Raw genomic sequence first — 23383 nt, 5'->3', positions numbered from 1 at the left:
ACAGGCGGATCGGTGCGGCGTCTACAGTAATGCGGACGTTGTATCGATCCGTTGTGGTGAAGAAGGAGCTGAGCCGGAAGGCAAAGCTCTCAATTTACCGGTCGATCTACATTCCCATCCTCACCTATGGTCATGAGCTCTGGGTCATGACCGAAAGGATAAGATCACGGGTACAAGCGGCCCAAATGAGTTTGGGTCTCTCCCTTAGAGATAGGGTGAGAAGCTCTGCCATCCGGGAGGAACTCAAAGTAAAGCCGCTGCTCCTCCACATCGAGAGGAGCCAGATGAGGTGGTTCGGGCATCTGGTCAGGATGCCACCCGAACGCCTCCCTAGGGAGGTGTTTAGGGCATGTCCAACCGGTAGGAGGCCACGGGGAAGACCCAGGACACGTTGGGAAGACTATGTCTCCCGGCTGGCCTGGGAACGCCTCGGGATCCCCCGGGAAGAGCTAGACGAAGTGGCTGGAGAGAGGGAAGTCTGGGCTTCCCTGCTTAGGCTGCTGCCCCCGCGACCCGACCTCGGATAAGCGGAAGATGATGGATGGATGGATGTTTGGTCCAATATTGGTGAGAGTTCAAATATTTTTTGCTGGGCGCCTCTAGGCAAGAGAATAGCAGGTGCGTCCTCAGCATCCTCTCACCACGCCCCCTTCCGCTTTGACCCGCCCCCTGCTGTGAGGGCGGAAGGATTTAAGCGAGGCGAAGATGACAGCCCGTTCACACCGACTGATGTAAACACTACTTTTACAGATAGTGACAGGTAAAGTATATTCTTGTGTAAAACGATGAGGTAAACACTTCATAACTTAGAAATTTAATGAGTCACATACTACGACATTCCCACTACAAGTGGACAGATATGAACCCTGACGTTGACTACGGAGCTTCCGGGACCAGCGGGAACGGAAAGTTGCGACAATGGCTGATTGAGCAGGTGAATTGCGGGAAATATGCCGGTTTGGTGTGGGAGAACGACGAGAAAACAATCTTTAGAATACCGTGGAAACACGCCGGTAAACAGGACTACAACCGGGATGAAGATGCCGCGCTTTTCAAGGTAAGACAACTCGGCATCCCGCACCAAAAAAGTGAACATTAGCGTGAGAATATGACAATTTGTTCTTTCAATTTTCATAAACAACACTTTAACTCAATTATGATAGTTGCCTGTAGTGTCCTTCACTTTAACGACAACGTAAGATAAACTACATTTAAGAAAATGGCGCACATAGAAACATCATTTAAATTGAAGTGAAAAAGGACACTTCACATTTCACTTTACAGCAGTCGAACAAGGTTTGAATTTGAGTTTATTTCGAAAATGCAAGCATACAACATCACAATTTTCAGTTTTTCCTTTCAACATGTTCGAAAAGGAGTACGAAGAAGCAGAGTTTATTTAATCCTACCCCTTTTCTTTTGCTAAAACTTTTGTTCACTTCCTGTTCTCAATTTATTCACAATAAACTGCATAAGTAATCACAATGAAAATAAATAAACAATACTCTGTGAAGTAAGTTACATTTCATATGATGAGATGAGTTAGATTATTTTGAGAATGAATGAATTACTGTATTTACTTGAATTGCCGTAGCCTGCCTTGAAATACTGCTGGGTCAAACTCGCTTCCCAAAATAATTAGCGCATGCTTCGTATTACCGCCTGGTCAAACTCGTGCGTCACGAGTGACACTTCCCCTGTCATCATTTTCAAAATGGAGGAGGCTGATTTTAATACCGGTAATTTGAAATCACATAAAGGGAAGAAGATTAAGAGCTATTCAGTAGGATTCAAGGTCCAAGCCTATATCACACTCAAATTTTTACTGCATACCTTTGGTAAGTGCCGGAGTGACAAGAGGTTTTAAAATAATTAGCGCATGCTTGCTTTTACTGCATGCCTTTGGTAAGCGCAGGAGTGACAAGAGGTTTTGAATTAATTAGCGCCCCGGCGGCAATTCAAGGATATACGGTATATTCAAGGAGGATAAAAGCAAAGGATATTAAATGAGGCAAAATTATGCAATATGTACATTTCATGTTAGCATTGATTAGCTGACCAAATATGCCCGATTTTACAGGTTAACATAGTTTTTTAAATCTTTTAACATATCTAAATATTATCTGTATTAAACATATCGTATTTCCTTGAAATGCCGCAGGGCATATAGTATGCGCCTGCCTTGAATTACCGCTGGGTCAAACTCGCTTCCCAAAATAATTAGCGCATGCTTAGTATTACCGCCTGGTCAAACTCGTGCGTCACGAGTGACACTTCCCCTGTCATCATTTTCAAAATGGAGGAGGCTGATTTTAATACCGGTAATTTGAAATCGCATAAAGGGAAAAAGATTAAAAGCTATTCGGTAAGATTTAAGGTCCAAGCTTACATCACACTCAAATTTTTACTGCATGCCTTTGGTAGGGTGCCAGAGTGAGAAGAGGTTTTAAAATAATTAGCGCATGCTTGCTTTTACCGCATGCCTTTGGTAAGCGCAGGAGTGAGAAGAGGTTTTAAATTAATTAGCGCCCCAGAGGAAATTCAAGGAAATACGGTAACTAGAAATAATTAATGAACTACAATTATTTAGTTTTTTGGAACAGGCTAAAACCCACGTGGAACTACTCGACCAGGGGTTCTTAAACATTTCTCTGAAAACACTTGGCTCTCCAAGTACCACCATAATGACCAACATTAAAATGCAGCAGCGTAGTAGTAAGTATTCATTAAAAATTAAGGCATATGTTTTTTTTTAACAAGTATATTTAATATTTTGGCCCACTGTAACGAAACACACAGTTTCAACAGTAACACTGAGTCTTTATATTGGAAAATAAAGCGCTAATAAAAATTATAATAATGATTATGTAGATCGGTCGGTCGTGAGTTCAAACCCCGGCCGAGTCGTACCAAAGACGATAAAAATGGGATCCATTACCTCCCTGCTTGGCACTCAGCATCAAGGGGTGGGAATTGGGGGTTAAATCACCAAAATGGTTCCCGAGCGCGGCCACTGCAGTGAGACAAGAGGGTGGGTCAAATGCAGAGAGTAATTTACACTCACACCTAGTGTGCGTGTGACTATCTGCGGTACTTTCACTTTATTTTGAATATCTATCCATCTACAATGAATGAAATACAATTCATTGCACATTAAATGGTGTACCACAGTTTGAGAATCCCTGTACTAGACATTATTTATATGTTCATATAACAAAAAGCCTTCACATCAGCTATTTATAGGTGACACGCCTTTTTTTGTCGTTATTGTGCTTTTTTGTTCATTAAAATGTTATAGCTGTTGTTTAGTTTTATTGTTGAATTTAATTTTTTTTTAATGTGCACAAACCAATAAAAGAACGTGACTCCAGGGCCACACCTCTACTGCAATGGAACAATGTGAAGTTTTATATTAGTTTAAATATTTAGTAGAATATATTTAAGTTGTTATAAGTACATTGTTAATTATTTAAAACTGCACAGTACATATACTATTTTATGATAACAACCACATGCTTCAATAATTTGGGGGTTTAAAATGTGGAATTTATGTTGACTTTCTAACCATTTCCATGTTTGTACTGGCCATGCACGTTGAGGAATCATTTTAAATCTTAATTTTTGTTATAATAATAATAGAAATCTAATCTCTCTTTTTTGATGAAATACAAATAATATGAAATACTATACTATTAGCTTGCAGTCTTATGAGGTACATTAGTATTGATTATATACTATAGGGATACTGACTCCTATGCCTGTTTTTTCTGACATTATCGACTGTGCAATGCAGTACTGAGAGCTGGTTAAGTCATGTTTAGAGTCATGTTTTAAAGGTGATGTCCCTGTAGGCCTGGGCGCTGTTTAAAGGCAAATATCATGAGGGAATCGATAAGCCAGACCCGCCGACTTGGAAGACACGTCTCCGCTGCGCGCTCAACAAGAGCAATGACTTTGAGGAGCTTGTGGAGCGCAGCCAGCTGGACATCTCAGACCCCTACAAAGTATACCACATCATCCCAGAAGGGACCAAGAAAAGTAAGTCCCACTTGTTAAATAATGTTATATTTTAAAATTACTTATAATTGCCATATTTAGTAATTATGTGTATCTACTGTATATTATTTAGCATGTAAGTCAGGAATGTTCATAGTGTGCAAATGCATTTATTGCCCTTGCGACAATAAAATATTATTACTGAGATATATTGTTAAATATAGCACTCATTCGCTTTGTCATCATAATTAAGCTAAGACGCCAATGTTATGTCCACATAACTTTGCATATATTGACCTACAGTAGAGTTATTTTAGTCTTTTTTTTATCAAAGTGCCCCCCCCACATTAATTTTTTTATGGACACATTTGATGTAGGAGTATGATGAAGGTTGCTTGAAAAAAACAATCACTCTGTGTAACTTTTAGGGACCAGAGAAGAGGATGGTCCTCTAAGTCCGATGAGGTATCCTTTGCACCCTGCTTACCCTCCCCTGCAGACTCAGGTAAATCTCTTGCTCTGGATAAGAAAGCACGTACTGTATTTTTAAATAATGCCTGATCTATGGAACACCAAAGGTCTCAGATTAGGCTGCATTTGTCACCGGTCCTCATTGGTTCTGAAATATTTTCTGTTACTTCCCCCCGAGGAGGGAAAAAACCTCATGTCCCCACCTTCCCCCCAACACTCTCCGCTGCAACTAAAGATGGTATATTTTGTCTATAAAATTATTATAACTTCATCTATTCATTACATTGTATCCTTAATAACTTTAAAGGAAAAAAAACAACATTTGTTTTTAGTCTGTAACAGAAAATGTTTAAAGTGCATCAATTTGCCTGGAATTCAAAACAAAACTAAATCCGTATTTAAGCTTTAACAACTTTTGGACTGATTTGAACCATTTGATACTGAAAAAATAAAATAAACCATATAATTAACTTAAACAAACTCAGGAGCACAATATATAAAACACCAACCTACAAAACCAAAATAATTTCAACATTATATTTTTTTTATGAAAATGCAGAAGCCAGGATTTATAGTTACAATGAGCACATTTTGTAGTGCACAGCTTTTCAGAGTGGGTTTTAAATTATGATACTGACAAGGTATTTTCATCAGGGTCAGAAGCTCCTGCCCTACTATTTGAGGAACACTGCTTTACGTGTACATTTTTTCATATCTGTATAATCTCTGAGGTCGTTAACATGTTTACATGACCATGCAACCAAATCAATATAACACCAAGCACATAAACATAACAAATGACAACTAATCTGGATAAACAAAAGTATTGTGACGCACATGATATTCAATTAATAAATCAATCAACGATACAGGAATTTTAAGACGTTTTGGACAGATCTACACGTCAAGCTTGGTGGAAAAGCCTTTTATTGTGTTCCAGTTATGGCTACACATCTCTGCAAAAAAATGTGGATCATGATTTTATTGCTAAGAATTTAGATCATGATGGGTTGTACTGTATACTCGTACTAGTTTGAAAAGAACCGGTTCCTGGGCATGACGCCACGTCGTCACGTTGTGACATTGCTGGTTTTACGAGCAGACGAGCATGTTCCGCAGCACACAATCACGGAGTACTTCTAAGCAGACACAGTGTGTAGACAGAAAAAGGAGAACGGATGCATTTTGACCTAAAAACTAAAGATAAAGGTGAAGTTATAACACTGACACGCCCTCAGGAAGAGGTGCTTTCAGACATGGCTAGCTAGCTAGCTAGCTGCGTACATCCATCTAAATCACTAATCCTCGCCTCCATGGCGACGAATATAGTGAGTTTCTTACAACTAGCATCCCTGCAGGACAAGGAATAGCTACACATGCTTTACGACACACCGTAGGAGGATACAATAGCTCACCTGGGTCACCGCTAACAAAAGCTAGTGCGCCTGAATATAATCAAATGCCTTGGGTGGATCTACACATAACATCCACTGTAATTATATCAAGTACAACAGCATATATAATCGATACTATTATGATTAGATCTATATTTTTTATCGTCACAAAATCTTTTTTCCTTTTTAAAAAATGCATATCATGTTTATAAACTCAGGAAATACGTCGCTGGACAGATGAGGACCTTGAATATGACCAATGTATGATCCTGTAACTACTTGGTATCGGATCGATACCTACATTTGTGGTATCATCCAAAACTAATGTAAAGTATTCAATTAACAGCAGAATAAGTGATTATTACATTTTAACCGAAGTGTATATAGATCATGTTAAAAGAGAAAGCAAGCATATATTAACAGTAAATGAACAAGTACAGTAATAATTATTTTTTCCAGCTTGTCCCTCATAACTTTGAGAAAATAATACAATGAGAAATGACACAATATGTTACTGCATGTGTCAGCAGACTAATTAGGGGTCTTTGTTTGTTTATTTACTACTAAAAGACAAGCTGTCTTGTATGTTCACTCATTTATTTAAGGACAAAATTGTTCTTTGTTTGCAATAAGAAACATATGTGTTATGTTCCGTGAGATTTTTTGTTAAAATAAAGTCAATAATGCAATTTTTTGTGGTATCGAAAAGTATTGAAATACATTTTGGTATTGGTACCGATGCGGTAATGTGATGGTACCTCTGGAATGATCTAATGGCAAGAAAATGCATATCGCAAGACAATTTTTTTTATAGAAAAAATATATTTCTTAAATGAATAAAAACACCTTCAAATACCAAAATTAATCAATTTAATAAGTTTTAATAAGCCTCTTAAGTCTTCCAGCAGCTATAAAATTATAAAATGTCATTGCTGAATACTAGGGGTGTAACGGTACACAACAATTTTGGTTCGGTACGTACCTCGGTTTAGAGGTCACGGTTTGGTTCATTTTCGGTACAGTAAGAAAACAACAAAATATAAATGTTTTGGTTATTTATTTACCAAGTAACATACTTATACACACAAGATCCATTTGCAGAGTTAATAAATATATAACATATATAAAATAAAAACTAAATAAGTTAAGGCTCAGAATGGTTTATTGACAAAACCTTTCTACATATAATGTGCTTTTTTTGATTGATTGATTTAGACTTTTATTAGTAGATTGCACAGTACAGTACATACAATTGACCACTAAATGCTAACACCCCAATAAGTTTTTTAACTTGTTTAAGTCGGGGTCCACGTTCATCAACACCGCCCGCCGTTTTTTGTAGACATGTTTCATAAATATTGATGTTAAACATTTCTTTTTTTGTGAAAAAATGTTTAGAATGAAGTTCATGAATCCAGATGGATCTCTATTACATCCCCAAAGAGGGCACTTTAAGTTGATGATTACTTCTATGTGTAGAAATCTTTATTTATAATTGAATCACTTGTTTCTTTTTCAACAAGTTTTTAGTTATTTCTATATCTTTCTTTCAAAATAGTTCAAGAAAGACTGACTACAAATGAGCAATATTTTGCACTGTTATAAAATTTAATAAATCAGAAACTGATGACATAGTGCTGTATTTTACTTCTTTATCTGTTTTTTTTCAACCAAAAATGCATTGCTCTGATTAGAGGGTACTTAAATGTAAAAAATGTTCACAGGGGGTACATCACTGAAAAAAGGTTGGGAACCACTGTGTTATGAGAGTAGCGTATGTGTGTGTGTGGCCCTTTAATATGTGACAGCATGTGACGTCACTGAGTGTGCGGGCGAGCGAGGTGAGGGAGCGGTAGAGCGCAGGAGTGGCAAGTGTTTTGTTAGATTGGTTGTGTGCAAGACCTCAATAAAGCCACAATTTGCAACTAATCGCTGGACTCTTCATTTACCCTGGAGTCCAGAGCTGTGGAGACCCACTGCCGGGTAGAGTGAAGGGTTGTGCGCGCAAGGGAGACACTATGGGAGCCGGAAGCAGGAAAGGTGCAACACATGTTTGACGTGTTGTCAGAAGCAGCTGCTAAAAAATCTTGGCAAACCTCCGTCCTCCATTGTTGTATTGCGCAGCCAAAGTGTTCCCAAACGGGAGATCTTAACGAGGTAGGAGGGTCTTCCAGCTCTAGCTTTAACATGTTGTCCTAGCCTGCTAGCTGCTAGCATGTCTACTCGTTCGGTACATCTCCGAACCGAACCCCTGTACCGAAACGGTTCAATACAAATACACGTACCGTTACACCCCTACTGAATACACAATATGGCTGATATTTTTTATTCCTGACAATCCAAATATGTTGACACATACACGGACGGAATATTCTCTCAGTAGTTTGATTTTGCATCCCCATTGGCTTCATTCTCGCTGCATTTGTGCGTAACTGTGCCAGTTTGCACGAACATTTCAGACATGCTGAGTATAGGCGCAGAACAGTTGTGAAGAAGAAGTTGAGAACCCTGGCTTCAAGCCCTTTAAACACCTGGTAGTTAAAGTTAGAAAAGTAATCATAAACTATTGCTGTCTTCTGACCTCACAAATGCCGATAACATTTGTAAAAAGTCTAAACAGAAGAGTTAATGCACACACGGGATCAACTCTGTATTTTTCCCTGTTTTGTATTTCCTGTAGTATGTGTATATTTACAAAAATATACACAATGAATTTATTAAAAGGTGATAAACTGCTTGTGTATTGCTCTAAAGATGCCACAGTACATCCCTTCACCTGAATATGGCTGGAGAGACTTGAATCAGGAGCAAGCCTCCTTACCAGAGCTCCCCTTCACTCAGTGCCCTTGTCCTCCCAGAAGCTTGACAATGCCGGGCCCTGCCATGGATAACGGTACAGTACCAACTATTAAAAAACAAGCATCTATGACATGAAAACACTTTGCCTGATCACTTTTCTAACCACATATGTGCAGGATACCAGTTTAGAGCCTCAATTTATTCATATGCTCCTGCTGATGCACAGCCCTCTCCATTTAGTCTGGATGCCAGCATCAGGTCAGCAGAGTTACTATCAGGTAAACCTTCATTATTATTATAAAAATAGTTAATGACGGAAAAGCATAAAATGTGTTAAGGTCAGTAGTTAATAGGACAGAAAAGTAACATTAAAGGAGTAAGTGTGTTGCTAAGGACACAAAAACGGATTGGCATATATTATTTTTTTAGATTATATTCAAAGAACACCCTGGACCAGGGGTGCCCACACTTTTTCAGCAGGTGAGCTACTTTTCAAATGACCAAGTCGAGGTGATCTACCTAATTTTCATACAGATATATGCATACATATATGTATAAATACAGTACAGGCCAAAGGTTTTGACTCATTTTCTCATCTATGTGTTTTCTTTATTTTCATGACTATTTACATTGTAGACTGTCACTGAAGGCATCAAAACTATGAATGAATGCATGTGGAGTTATGTACTTAACAAAAAAATGGGAAATAACTGAAAACATGTTATATAATACAATATACAGTATACAATAATATACAGTATATATATTAGGGCTGTGAATCTTTGGGTGTCCCACGATTCCATTCATTATCGATTCTTGGGGTCACGATTCGATAATATATCGATTAATTCGATTCGATTCAAAAACGACATTTTTCTGATTCAAAACGATTCTGTATTCATTCAATACATAGGATTTCAGCAGGATCTACCCCAGTCTGCTGACATGAAAGCAGAGTAGTAGATTTAAAAAAAAAAAGCTTTTGTAAAGCAGTGGTCCCCAACCACCGGGCCGCAGAAGAATTTTGTAGTAATTTTTATTTAAAAAAAAATATATATATATATATATATATTTTTTTTTAGCAGATTTTCCGTATTTTTCCTACAGATAGCATTTGGTAACAGCAAACAACAAGGCAATAGATAGAGTCACACTGGTTTTCGCCTTTTGAAGGGTACTGGAAAAACTGGAAAATTGATCTTGAAAGTTCTTAAAAAGTGCTTGAATTTGGCCATGGAAAAGGTGTATGAACCCTGTGTGTGTGTGTGTGTGTGTGTGTGTGTGTGTGTATATATATATATATATATATATAATATATAAAATTTATGGTTTATATTTATTTAATAATGAAACAGGCATTTTTTGTCAACATGTTAAAGGTGTTTCATAAAAATACAAGCTTGTTTGACACATATAGACTATTTTCTTTCATGAAGACAAGAATATAAGTTGGTGTATTACCTGATTCTGATGACTTCCGTTGTTTGGAATCAGACAGGATTCAAAGTAATGCTTCCACATTTTCTAATTTACATTGCGCAGTAGAAAAAAAGTCGTCCTGCCTGCCTGTCCAATACCACATGAGAGTGGTTGGGTTTTTAGCATCTAATTTGTCCAGCTTCCGTACTCATATCCTTAACAAGAAATACATTGACGGAAAACTCCGTTACTTGCTAGCTTGTGTGCGCTATGTTTCAAGGACTCTTAGTTTGTTAGCGTAGGCAGGATGGAGCAGCACCTTTATTGTTAAGACAGGAACTGTGCGGTCGGTTTTCAGGCTTTTAACAGCAGGTAGGCCACGAGCGCTTGTCGAAATAAAAAGTGCTTCTCGCCTTCCTGCTGACCGTTTTTTCTTAAAACTGAGCTTGCAGCAGCTAGCATAAACGCACAAGATCCTTGGGTGCCGTGAATATCAATCAAGAGACGTCAGAGTGAAGATTGATGAGCTTTAATTTTTTGCGATCAACCTAATTGGTACACCTGGCCTGCACTATTTTCAGAACAGAAACCAAAATTATTTGGTAAACTGTGCTAAAAAAAATTCTGAAGAACAAACACATTTGCTAACATCTTTTTCATCATTTTCTCCTTCCAGATGCACGCCTATATATTGCTGTATATTTTCGGGACACTTTGGTGAGGGAGGTTACCACCTCCAGCCCAGAGGGGTGTCACATCACCCCAGGATCCCCAGAGGATAAGCACTACGTGTTTCCTGGAGGCCACGATGTGGTGCCTTTGCCAATGGACACCCTTTCAGCTCAGAAGAGAGCCGAGGAGCGTCCCCCAAGTCCATTGTCCTCCTTTGAGAAAGGGGTGCTATGTTGGATGGCCCCAGATGGACTATACGCTCGACAGCTGTGTGAGGGTAGAGTGTACTGGCAGGGAGGGCTGATGCCCTATGGAGATAAGCCCAAAAAGCTTGCGCGAGACATCACCTGTAAACTCCTTCACACACAGGATTACCTCACAGGTGAGACTTGACAAGGATGGTTGTCTTTCCAATTTGGCCACTGCTGATAAAAATTAAATTAGAAAAATCAATCAAAGCTGGACTGAACCAAAAACTTGGTGCAACTCTGTGTGCAAATTAATCTTTGAAAACTGCTGGACCATGGGGCGAGCAATTTTCATAGCATCACAGACACCTCATTAAGTCTCCTATTTACTTTGATCCTAGATCATCCATGTAGATAATATAGTCCAGGGTTTATTCAAATGTTTTTAAATATAAATTAACACTAAATTAGAGTGATTCTGCCATTATCAATACAATGGAAGATATCACAGATGATACACTAGTGTGTTCTGGAAGTGTAATCAGATTTCTTAGTATTGAATTGTGGTTGGATAGAAAGGCATACCGGTTTCCCACATGACACACAGGGGCAGGAAGTGTGCCTTAAATTATGTGTTCAGTCTGTAAACAAATACAGAGCACACCCACCATTGGTCATGGCCAGCAATAGTGCCAAGGAGAAGCCAGAGCCTGGAGACCCTTTTTAATCGTTAAAAAACCTGTTGGGCAGAGGTGGGTAGAGTAGCCAGAAATTGTACTCAAGTAAGAGTACTGTTACTTTAGAGATTTATTACTCAAGTAAAAGTAAGAAGTAGTCACCCAAATATTTACTTGAGTAAAAGTAAAAAGTATGTTGGGAAAAAACTACTCAAGTACTGAGTAACTGATGAGTAACCTGTTTGTTTAATGATTACGGCAACAAATAATGCACAAAAACATAAAAATAGCAATGAGCAAATTCACAGCCAGGAATATCTATTAAGCAACTAAAACAATATTATATATTAAATAATAATACATTAAAATAAAATAAAAATTAAGGCAAATTGAGCCACAATAACTTAACAGCACCATAGGCTCAGTAGGCATTGATTGATTGATTGATTGATTGAAACTTGTATTAGTAGATTGCACAGTACAGTACATATTCCGTACAATTGACCACTAAATGGTAACACTCCAATAAGATTTTCAACGTTTATCAATTACTTAATAAATGACCAAGTCGAGGTGATCTACCTCATATATACATATACATACACACATATCATATATATACATACCTTTATATATACAGTATATAATTTATATTTATTTATTTTGCCGTTTTTGTTCACATGTTAAAGGTGTTTTAATGAATAAACATGCATGTTTAACATACAGATTCCTATCTTTAATGAAGACAAAAATATAAGTTGGTGTATTACCTGACAGTAGTGCTGATAACGTCCCGGTTTTCAAATGGAGGAGAAAAAATGTTCCTCCTTCTTGTCTAAGACATCATGAAAGTCGTGGGTTGTTGGCATCTTATTTGTCCAGCTTCCATATTCGTTTTTATACACTTTACAAGAAATACATTGGCGGCAAACTCCGTAGTTTGCTAGCTTGTTTGCTCTGGCTTTCGGAGACTCTTATTTTGTTAGCGCAGGCGCGATGGAGCGGCGCTTTTATTGTGAAGACAGGAACTGTGCGATCAGTTTTTGGCTTAGGGTTGGAAGTACTGTTGAAATAAAAAGTGTCTTTTTTCGTTTACACTTTTGATTAATTAATTGATAGATTGAAACTTTTATTACTAGATTGCACAGTACAGTACATATTCTGTACAGTTGACCACTAAATATTAACACCCCAATAAGTTGTTCAACATGTCGGGTTCTACGTATGACGGTCACGTGACCACCTGGCTCTGTTTGATTGGTCCAACGTCACCTGTGACTGCATGTGATTGGTGAAACGCAGGCATGCGTAGATCCTACTTTGAATGCGTGTCTGACAAAATCAAAACAAACAAAGCGTGCATTAACAGATCGATAAAAAAAAAGTAGCGAGTAGCGACCTGATTGCAGATAAATGGAGCGGAGTAAAAGTAGCGTTCCTTCTCTATAAATATACTCAAGTAAAAGTAAAAGTATGTTGCATAAAAAATACTCTTAGAAGTACAATTTATCCCAAAAGTTACTCAAGTAAATGTAACGGAGTAAATGTAGCGCGTTACTACCCACCTCTGCTGTTGGGGCACACAGAGCCTTCCCATTGAAATACGTACATAAAGATAAGTGGATAAGACAAAACTTAGAGATGTGGAATGAGGCTACAAACTGAAACTATTCATGATGGGACGGAGTGGCGCAGTGGGAGAGTGGCCGTGCGCAACCCGAGGGTCCCTGGTTCAATCCCCACCTAGTACCAACCTCGTCACGTCCGTTGTGTCCTGAGCAAGACACTTCACATTTGCTCCTGATGGGTGCTGGTTAGCGCCTTGCATGGCAGCTCCCTCCTTCAGTGTGTGAATGTGTAAATGTGGAAGTAGTGTTAAAGCGCTTTGAGTACCTTGAAGGTAGAAAAGCGCTATACAAGTACAACCCATCTATCATTTATTATGTGCTTAAAGCAATAAACTTTACTTAACTAAAAGTTAAATAATTAACACCGTAAACCAGGAGGTCTCAAGTGTAGCCTGGGAGCCATTTTTGGCCAGCACATTTGTTTTTTTGGCTCTGAGCTTATACTAAAATCAATATGATGGTTGGTTAGTTTAATCATTAGCATTAATGAGGTATATGATTAAATACCACACATATTTTCTTTGTCACAAAGCTATGTCAATGTTTTGTTCAGATAGCTTTGCATTATTGACCTACATTGAATTTATTACACGTAACACACATTTTTTTATTGCACAACAAATGTGTATATATGCACTTGAGGTTTGGGCATTAGCTAAAAAATGTATTGTGTCATATGACCATGTAATTACTAAATGAATACACGTTATTTTTGAAAAAAAAAAAAAAAATTGCAAATGATACAAGTCCAAAAAATTTTTGGGAGATAAGACATTACATTTAAGCTTTAACAACATAAAAGTGATTTTAAAATTAGCAATAAAACTTATCATTTGCTATACTTACCAGTATTGCTTGGTTGCAAAGTACATCACATCCGTTTTACTTCTTTGCGGCTTAATTCACATGATGGTCAACCAGCCCGAGCGTAGAATTGAGTGTGGAGTTGAGCAGAATATGCCGTATTGCTGTTCTGTTCCTAAATGTTCCAGTCGTTCAAATAGTGATAGGAGAAAGCTTTTAGAGTCCTGAAAGAAGTGGTTCATGAAGGTAATAAAGTCAGGGAAAAAATGAAAGTGCGTAAAAGGAAATGGCTCTTAAAAATATCACTTTCATCATCTTGTGGAATACAGTCGGTCTGTGCTTCTGTCTGCAGCGATCATTTCGTAAAATCTTTATTTGAACATTTGGTTTGTTTGAGAAACTTTCCGTGATGCAATCGAGTTTATTCTCTACTATATTACTAGTGTTTGAGAGCAGAACTAAACGTACAAAAAAGGACAATAGATCACATTAGTTTGTGTTATTTTGTGATTGCTATACCTAAACTACGAAGACATGGTTGTGCAGATACATTAATGGCATGTTAAGTCCGAGTGATAAATATTGTGATTGTTGGTCCAATCCACCGTATTTTCATTGTTGATTTTCATAACAAAAACTAAATGCTTAGTTGTTGTACAGGAAAATTTTTTGACACAGATGCGTCTTTGGTGCTATTTGTGAGCATCAAGAAAGTATACTTAGTTGTATTAATAGAGTAGGTGAATACATTTCTTGTAGGCTCAACAGTATATCGAATTTTAAAATCGCTAGCAAACATTCCTGAAGAACAGGGACATCTGTAGATAAATAATGAGACACAATATGAACTACACACATTAAAACAACTGCAGAGATGTACTGTAGATGACAATATTTGTAGAAGGAAATCAACTGCAAACCAATTTATCCTTTTTCTCATTACTGTCAAGATCACAGCAGCACGGCACTCATTTTGTCAATTAAATATGTTACCTAGTGATGCACGAATGGGTCCGACATTGTCTTTCACCGATTATTGATTATTTTGTGGACCCCTCCAGGTGTAAAAACAAAATGTGCCTTTTTCTTTAAATTCATGTGAATGTCCAAGGAAGGGAGGTCGTAACGTCTTGATTATGATGGTTTAAATATTTCCCCCCAAAAAATGTCTTAAGAGTGCATAAATCCACTCCATCCCATTTTAAATTATTTTATTATGATCGCTTATATATTTGCCTTTAATCCTTTCAAAATATGCCCAAATTTGTGCAGATGCAGGTAAATAAAGAGTAACCTAATGTGACACTAAACCATTGGCTAAAATCCAGAAGTGCCGCTAGGTCACACAATTGCAACCCAGCAATAGTGAATTTTTGTGTCTTAATACTCAAAAGTAGTGTTTTTTCTCTAAAGATCTATTGCTTACAAACATTTTTATGTTTCACTGAAAAATTACAATTCAGAATATTGTGACTTGTATGAAGTTTGATTATACATTTTACTAGAAATTTTAAATATATACTTGGTAAGATTGTGAGTTTTTGCAGTGTAGTTTCTGTGACTCATTGGGACTCTTTATCGTCTTTCACTTTCTGTGAAATTGTCATCTAAAACTAATTTTCATCGTGATACGATGTCATGTGATCATAACCTGAGGCACAGCTAGTATTAACAGCTGTGGCAGACACTTTCCAAGCTGTGTTTTATGGTGCGTCAGTCATTTGATTCCTACACACAGTCTTAAGTGTCCCCACCCACACGCTGTGACAGCCCAACTGTGTAGACCTCGGTCTAACTGAGTCGTCACCAGTACTTTCCATTCGAGTCACCCAAAAAGGTCACTCCTCAAACAAACTTTTACACGTTACAGCGGGTTTTTTTTTTTTTTTTTTTACTTAAAGGTAATATCTGTGTGTTTTCTTTTCTTGCTATCAGAGATCCATGGTTACGGGCACCACAGCCGACAACTGCCTCGCTTCCACGTTCTGCTGAGTTTTGGAGATGAGTGTTGTGATCCCCAGAGACAACGAGCAGCGCTCACTGTTGAGGTTACTCACAGACAATTCATTGTTAATTCTACATTTATCCATTTGTATTCAGGTTTAACGGATTATGTTAGATTATATAATACAGGGTTTTGAGCTCCTCAATCATTAACAAATATTTAATAATGATATCTGATGAATGTACTATAATGCAGATTTGTAAGAATAGATATAAATAAATGCTTCCGTTAGTACATTGCCAATGTTGTTATGCACTGAAAAGACCCAATGACAAGTTAATGTCATTTGGGACCAACAAAAGGTAAACATGGAAAAAAAACTAAAGAAAAAATAAAAGGGTAAGGACAAATAAGTGGAACGTAGATAAAGACTAAATAAAGTAATTATTGAAAATCATCCATCCATCCATCCATCTTCTTCCGCTTATCCGAGGTCGGGTCGCGGGGGCAGCAGCCTAAGTAGGGAAGCCCAGACTTCCCTCTCCCCAGCCACTTCGTCTAGCTCTTCCCGGGGGATCCCGAGGCGTTCCCAGGCCAGCCGGGAGACATAGTCTTCCCAACGTGTCCTGGGTCTTCCCCGTGGCCTCCTACCGGTTGGACGTGCCCTAAACACCTCCCTCGGGAGGCGTTCGGGTGGCATCCTGAGCAGATGCCCGAACCACCTCATCTGGCTCCTCTCGATGTGGAGGAGCAGCGGCTTTACTTTGAGTCCCTCCCGGATGACAGAGCTTCTCACCCTATCTCTAAGGGAGAGACCCGCCACACGGCGGAGGAAACTCATTTCGGCCGCTTGTACCCGTGATCTTATCCTTTCGGTCATGACCCAAAGCTCATGACCATAGGTGAGGATGGGAACGTAGATCGACCGGTAAATTGAGAGCTTTGCCTTCCGGCTCAGCTCCTTCTTCACCACAACGGATCGGTACAACGTCCGCATTACTGAAGACGCCGCACCGATCCGCCTGTCGATCTCACGATCCACTCTTCCCCCACTCGTGAACAAGACTCCTAGGTACTTGAACTCCTCCACTCCTCCAAGTATTGAAAATCAGATAATCAGAAAATAATCCCCACTGGAACTGGGGACAAAACTACTAAACATGGCAAAAAGAACTGAACACTGTAGAGGACGACCTTCTTGTGGTTTGCTGTCTGTTTCTAAACAGGAGCTTCCGCTAATTGGCCTGATCAGACACTTCCAGGTGTGGTCAGCTCTCTGTAAAGACACTAAACACACACACACAATACACTACAGGATGTAACATGCACTAAACATAACAGCAATTTCAAGTTACCGCTTTTTCGTCTGTTCACTACTTTCCACCTCTACATGCTACTCAGCCACCATTACTTCAAGTTTGTCCCTCCCCTTCCGCTAAGTAACCAAAATGACAACTATGAGGATGGAGGTGTACACTCACCATTTTGGCTGCATGTTCCGCACATCAATTTGCTGTACTTTTCAGTGTGAACGTGAACCAACTTACAGTTATATTTACAAAACCCAAAACCAGTGAAGTTGGCACGTTGTGTAAATCGTAAATAAAAACAAAAACCATTGATTTGCAAATCCTTTTTAACCTATATTCAATGGAATACACTGCAAAGACCAGATATTTAACGTCAAACTGGTCATTTTTTTAAAATATTAGCCTGCAACAAGTGGGAAAAAAGACTGAAAAAGTTGAGCAATGCTCATCAAACACTTATTTGGAACATCCCACAGGTGAACAGGCTAATTGGAAACAGGTGGGTGCCATGATTAGGTATAAGAGCAGCTTCCATGAAATGCTCAGTCATTCACAAACAAGGATGGGATGAGGGTCACCACTGTATGAACACGTGTGACCAAATTGTCCAACAGTCTAAGAACAACATTTCACAACGAGCTATTGCAAGGAATTTAGGGATTTCACTATCTACGGTCCGTACTATCATCAAAAGATTCAAACAATCTGGAGCAATCACTGCATGTAAGCGGCAAGTCTGAAAACCAACTTTGAATGCCCGTGACCTTCGAGCCCTCAGGCAGTACTGCATCAAAAAGTGACATCAGTGTGTAAAGGATATCACCACATGGGCTCAGGAACACTTCAGAAAACCACTGTCAGTAACTACATTTGCAGTTTTGCAATGTGTTGCTGCCATCAAATTCAAAGTTAATGATTATTTGCAAAAAAAAAAGGTTCTCAGTTCGAACATTAAATATCTTGTCTTTACAGTCTATTCAATTGAATTTAAGTTCAAAATGATTTTCAAATCATTGTATTCTGTTTTTATTTACGATTTACACAACGTGCCAACTTCACTAAATTTGAGTTTTATACTTAAGTCTAGGTACAGAAGCGAGCGCCTCTTGGTGTTACTGTGGGAATTTTGACATCAGCACTTTAAAATCATATTCCTAATAGTCCTTTGTGTAATCATCACTCGTTCCTTTTAGATAGAGAATGGAGATTGGTTATTGGATGTAACATTTTCAATAATCCACTGACTGTAATGCTCCTCTGACAGGTGGAGCCCATGTTTGCCAGGAGGATTTTTTTCTACTCCCAGCAAACCAGCGGACATTTCTACCGCAGCTATGAGCACTCAGGACTTACGGAGCACTACAGCTTCTCGGAGGGGCCATCACACAGCATCACAGCCTGCAGAAGTGACCTGAGCACTTAGGTATATGAATCATCCATCAAAGCGCCTTTACAGAAGATCAGGCAAAGATTTGTAATTCATGACGATATTCTCAGGACACACTTGTTTTTGGGTGGCTTAACCTGTCACTGTGATAAACGCTGTAGTGGAAAAACACAGTGAGACCTCATCATGTAAAGAACATTCAGGGTTGTTTACATGTAGAACGAGACCAACCTATGCTGTAACAAAATAGATGATAATGGTCACGTGAATTTAGGCCTGGGCCGATAATCAATGAGTAAATTAATAGAATGCTACATGAAAATGAACTCAAAAACTTTTGGAAAAAGTTGCTGCCTAACACTACCGAGCATGTGCATTCATGCGCATCAACGCTCTATATGTAGATATACATATAGAAAGAGCGCGCACTTTGCCGACGATGTCATGTTATCGATTTGCTTGAGCAGCTGGGAGACACCAAGAGTAACAAGCGGTAGAAAATGGATTCGAAAAGATAGGTTTTAAAAAAAAATAATAATAATAATAAATAGGTAATTTAACATGGGACTTCTCACAGACCTGATTATGAAAGCTGCTGTAGTTTGGGGACCCCTGGTCTATACAGTCTGGTGACAGAATGATTGTCAACAATAAGTATTTTCACATGCTCATATATGAAAAATAATTTAAACAATTCAAAAACACTTGTTCCAGGACCAAATATTTTAATTAAAAATCTGTCCATTACTTAGCCGTCGGACTACGCAAATAATGCGGGCTTCACGGTGGCAGAGGGTTTAGTGCGTCTGCCTCACAATACGAAGGTCCTGCAGTCCTGGGTTCAAATCCAGGCTCGGGATCTTTCTGTGTGGAGTTTGCATGTTCTCCCCGTGAATGCGTGGGTTCCCTCCGGGTACTCCGGCTTCCTCCCACTTCCAAAGACATGCACCTGGGGATAGGTTGATTGGCAACACTAAATTGGCCCTAGTGTGTGAATGTGAGTGTGAATATTGTCTGTCTATCTGTGTTGGCCCTGCGATGAGGTGGCGACTTGTCCAGGATGTATCCTGCCTTCCGCCCGATTGTAGCTGAGATAGGCGCCAGCGCCCCCCGTGACCCCGAAAGGGAATAAGCAAATAATTGCATTTTTTTTTTTTTTTTTTACAAAGCAGCACATTTTTACAGAACACCTGCACTGATAAATCAAATGTTCGTTTGTGTTTGTATTTATCATTTTTGGCTTCCAAACAAGGTGCAAGAGGTTTCACTCTGTGCTGAGCACTTGTGTTCAATAGCAGAATCAAATGAACCCTCGTTAGTCACCTACAATCTTTTTTTCTTTAAATCTCAGCTTTAAAACGAATAAAAAAGAGCGGCCCGTAAAGACGAACAAACAAGCTTGTATGCCAAACCCCCCTCACCCGACCCAGATTTATCAACCAGGGGAAAATATTTATGGAAGTGCAATTTTTGCGAATAGACTGATTTAATTGTTATTCTTAACTTACTGTATTTCGGATAACCAAAAGTTATTGACCTTCCAAATACAAACGTAAAAAACACACTGAAGAGAAATACACGTTTTTTGAGTTTGAAAGTATTACATGCATGATTGTTACATATTATGATTACATTAGTGCTGAAATTGGTCTCAAAGTAATACTATAAATATTGTTTATCGGCAATAATTTATGGAACAATATTTCGTCCAGTAAAATGCGTTATCGACCCAGGCCTATGTTCATGTTATATCTTGCAAAATCCAAGGATTTGAGCCTCTTAAGTATTTTCAAACCAAAAACTTTACCTTTTTTTAAATTTTTTTTATATAAAACCTTTATTTACCCAGAAAACTCCCGTTGAAATTAAGAATCCCTTTTGCAAATGAGTCCTACCACACACATTCATACACCAGCAAGGTGGGTAAAGTGTCTTGCCCAAGGGCACAACGGCAGTGACTCAGATAGCAGTAGCTGGATTCCAGGAATCCTCAAGTTTCTTAACCGTCTGAGCTACTTTGCCCCACATTACACCATAATAATATGGTTTGAAGACAATATTTATATATTTTTATATGGCTTAAAATTTTCACAATTACTTTAATCATATTGAATAGAAATTAGTCCAAGGTTTGTGGCTGTCTTGCTCAGGAGCACGTGCACATACACAAAAGCAGTCACAGCGACTAAAATGACAATTTGCAGTCATGTTGTTGCTAACATAAAATATATATAACTGTATATATATATTCAATGATCGCTAAAGCTAGTTGATAAACTTTGCCGAAGTGCTACCATTAGCTGACAACACACAAAGATTTGTGGGGCCTGATATAATGCTTTCACCACTTTGCAAAAGTTAGCACCCTTTAGGCAGCTGCATAATAGTAGCAAACTGCTCCTTATTACTTTAAGAATGAGACAGATTATTATATTTGTGTTACTTGAATAAGCCATGTGATGGCATACATTCATTCATGTCATACAAATACGAGAGATGTCCGATATTATCAGACTGACGATATTATCTGCCGATAAATGCTTTAAAATGTAATATCGGAAATTATCGGTATCGGTTTCAAAAAGTAAAATGTATGACTTTTCAAAACGCCGCTGTACGTAGAGGTACACAGACATAGGGCGAAGTCCAGAGCAGTTGTCTGTTCCAGTCATACTTGCTAACCCTCCCGATTTTCCCGGGACAATCACAAATTTCAGGGCCCCTCCCGAAAATCTCCCAGCGCAATCATTCTCCCGATTTCCACCAAGACAACAATATTGGGGGCCCGTCTTAAAGCCACTGCTTTTGCGTGCCGGCCCAATCACATGATATCAACGGCTTTTTGCACACAAGTGAATGCAACGCATACTTGGTCAACAGCCATACAGGTCACACTGAGGGTGGCCGTATATACAACACAAACACTGTTACAAACACTGTTACAAATATGCGCCACACTGTGAACCCACACCAAACAAAAATGACACATTTCGGGAGAACATCTGCACTGTAACACAACAGAACAATTCCCAGAACCCTTGCAGCACTAACTATTCCGGGACGCTACAATTTTTTAACCCCGCGTCCCCCCAACCCCGCCCACCTCAACCTCCTCATGCTCTCTGAGGGACAGCATGTCCCAAATTCCAAGCTGCTGTTTTGAGGCATGTTAAAAAAAAATAATGCACTTTGTGACTTCAATAATAAATATGGTAGTGCCATGTTGGCATTTTTTTTCATAACTTGAGTTGATTTATTTTGGAAAACCTTGTTACACTGTTTAATGCATCCAGCGGGGCATCACAACAAAATTAGGCATAATAATGTGCTAAATCCACGACTGTATATATCGGTATCGGTTGATATCAGAATCGGTAATTAAGAGTTGGACAGTATCGGAATAATGGCAAAAAAGCCATCGGACATCTCTAACAAATACACATAGGTACTGCAGTTTTCCTGCAAAGGCTTTGTTGAAAAAGGAAAATTAATAATAAAATACTAATTATTCAATGTGGAAAGCAATGCAAAAGACATAAATGAACATTTAACATAACTTTTACCTTTTACCGAAGACTTCATGGTGAAGATCCAGGTTAGAATGTGCTTTGAAACATTTGCGTGTGGCTCCTGTACTTGAGTGGGTACTCGGATGCGTGTTTGTCTATGTGTGCCTGGTGACCAGTCCAGAGTCTACATGGTCTCTCACATGGACTCCACAAGTGATATCATTGTCACAGTCGTACCATCATAATACCGCTAGGTACTGATTGTTATTTTTCTGTTGAATATCTTATCAAATGCTTCTGTGAATGTATTACAAACTTCTGCAATAAGCTTTTTTTTAAATTTACATGAATATTGCAAAAAAAAGTGTAGTAGAAGGCCAACTGTTGGTATGGATGCACGATTGTGTGTCAAGGCTTTGTGCAAACAGTACATTCATGTTTCACATATCATTTGGATATTCTGTAAATTAGAAAATATCCATGTGAGTACTATAAACAGTATTTGTATATATTGGCCACTAAATATGCAATATGTCAGCTCAGCAAAAACTTGAACAATCTGGTTTGAATTTGCTAATAAAGCTGGACGCAAAACATGTGTTGAAGTCTTGTTTAACCAATACTTCAAATATACTTGCTTGGACAAAACAGCTCAACAATAAAAAATAATGCATGCTGTCTAACTTCCGTCAGATCTGTAATGTCATCATGGAGGAGATGAACATCTTCCAGTTGTTCTGACGATGTGTGTTATTTTCAGTTCATTATAATATATATATATATATATATATATTATAATATATTCATATATATATTCTGTTCATAACTTTTATGGACAGAATTTCTAGGCGCAGTCAAGGCGTTGAGGGGTTCCGGTTTGGTAACCGCAGGATTAGGTCTCTGCTTTTTGCAGATGATGTGGTCCTGATGGCTTCATCTGACCGGGATCTTCAGCTCTCACTGGATCGGTTCGCAGCCGAGTGTGAAGCGACCGGAATGAGAATCAGCACCTCCAAGTCCGAGTCCATGGTTCTCGCCCGGAAAAGGGTGGAATGCCATCTCCGGGTTGGGGAGGAGACCCTGCCCCAAGTGGAGGAGTTCAAGTACCTAGGAGTCTTGTTCACGAGTGAGGGAAGAGTGGATCGTGAGATCGACAGGCGAATCGGTGCGGCGTCTTCAGTAAT

The 23383-nt window shown here is 38.7% G+C and overlaps 1 protein-coding gene across 1 annotated transcript; it reads left to right on the top strand.

The window, feature by feature from the left end:
- The first annotated feature begins 578 nt into the window (after nt 1-578).
- Nucleotides 579-22882, top strand: LOC133540805 (interferon regulatory factor 4-like). The gene is made up of 9 exons (XM_061883752.1): nt 579-760; nt 851-1057; nt 3852-4038; nt 4425-4501; nt 8616-8754; nt 8837-8938; nt 10756-11133; nt 15984-16096; nt 18568-22882. The coding sequence occupies exons 2-9, from the start codon at nt 860-862 to the stop codon at nt 18724-18726; spliced, it is 1353 nt and encodes a 450-aa protein (XP_061739736.1). The 5' UTR covers nt 579-760; nt 851-859; the 3' UTR covers nt 18727-22882.
- The last annotated feature ends 501 nt before the right edge of the window (nt 22883-23383 follow it).

The sequence above is a fragment of the Nerophis ophidion genome, linkage group LG22, assembly GCF_033978795.1.
Source record: "Nerophis ophidion isolate RoL-2023_Sa linkage group LG22, RoL_Noph_v1.0, whole genome shotgun sequence".
NCBI lineage: Eukaryota > Metazoa > Chordata > Actinopteri > Syngnathiformes > Syngnathidae > Nerophis > Nerophis ophidion.
Note: the sequence above shows the minus strand (reverse complement) of the source record. Positions and strands in the feature narration are given on the sequence as shown.

Excerpts from the sequence above, each read along its gene's own strand:
- LOC133540805 (XM_061883752.1), top strand. The coding sequence starts at position 860 with ATGAACCCTGACGTTGACTACGGAGCTTCCGGGACCAGCGGGAACGGA. Across the intron at positions 4,039-4,424 it reads CCCAGAAGGGACCAAGAAAA|GGACCAGAGAAGAGGATGGT; the intron begins GTAAGTCCCACT and ends TGTAACTTTTAG. Across the intron at positions 8,755-8,836 it reads GGGCCCTGCCATGGATAACG|GATACCAGTTTAGAGCCTCA; the intron begins GTACAGTACCAA and ends ACATATGTGCAG.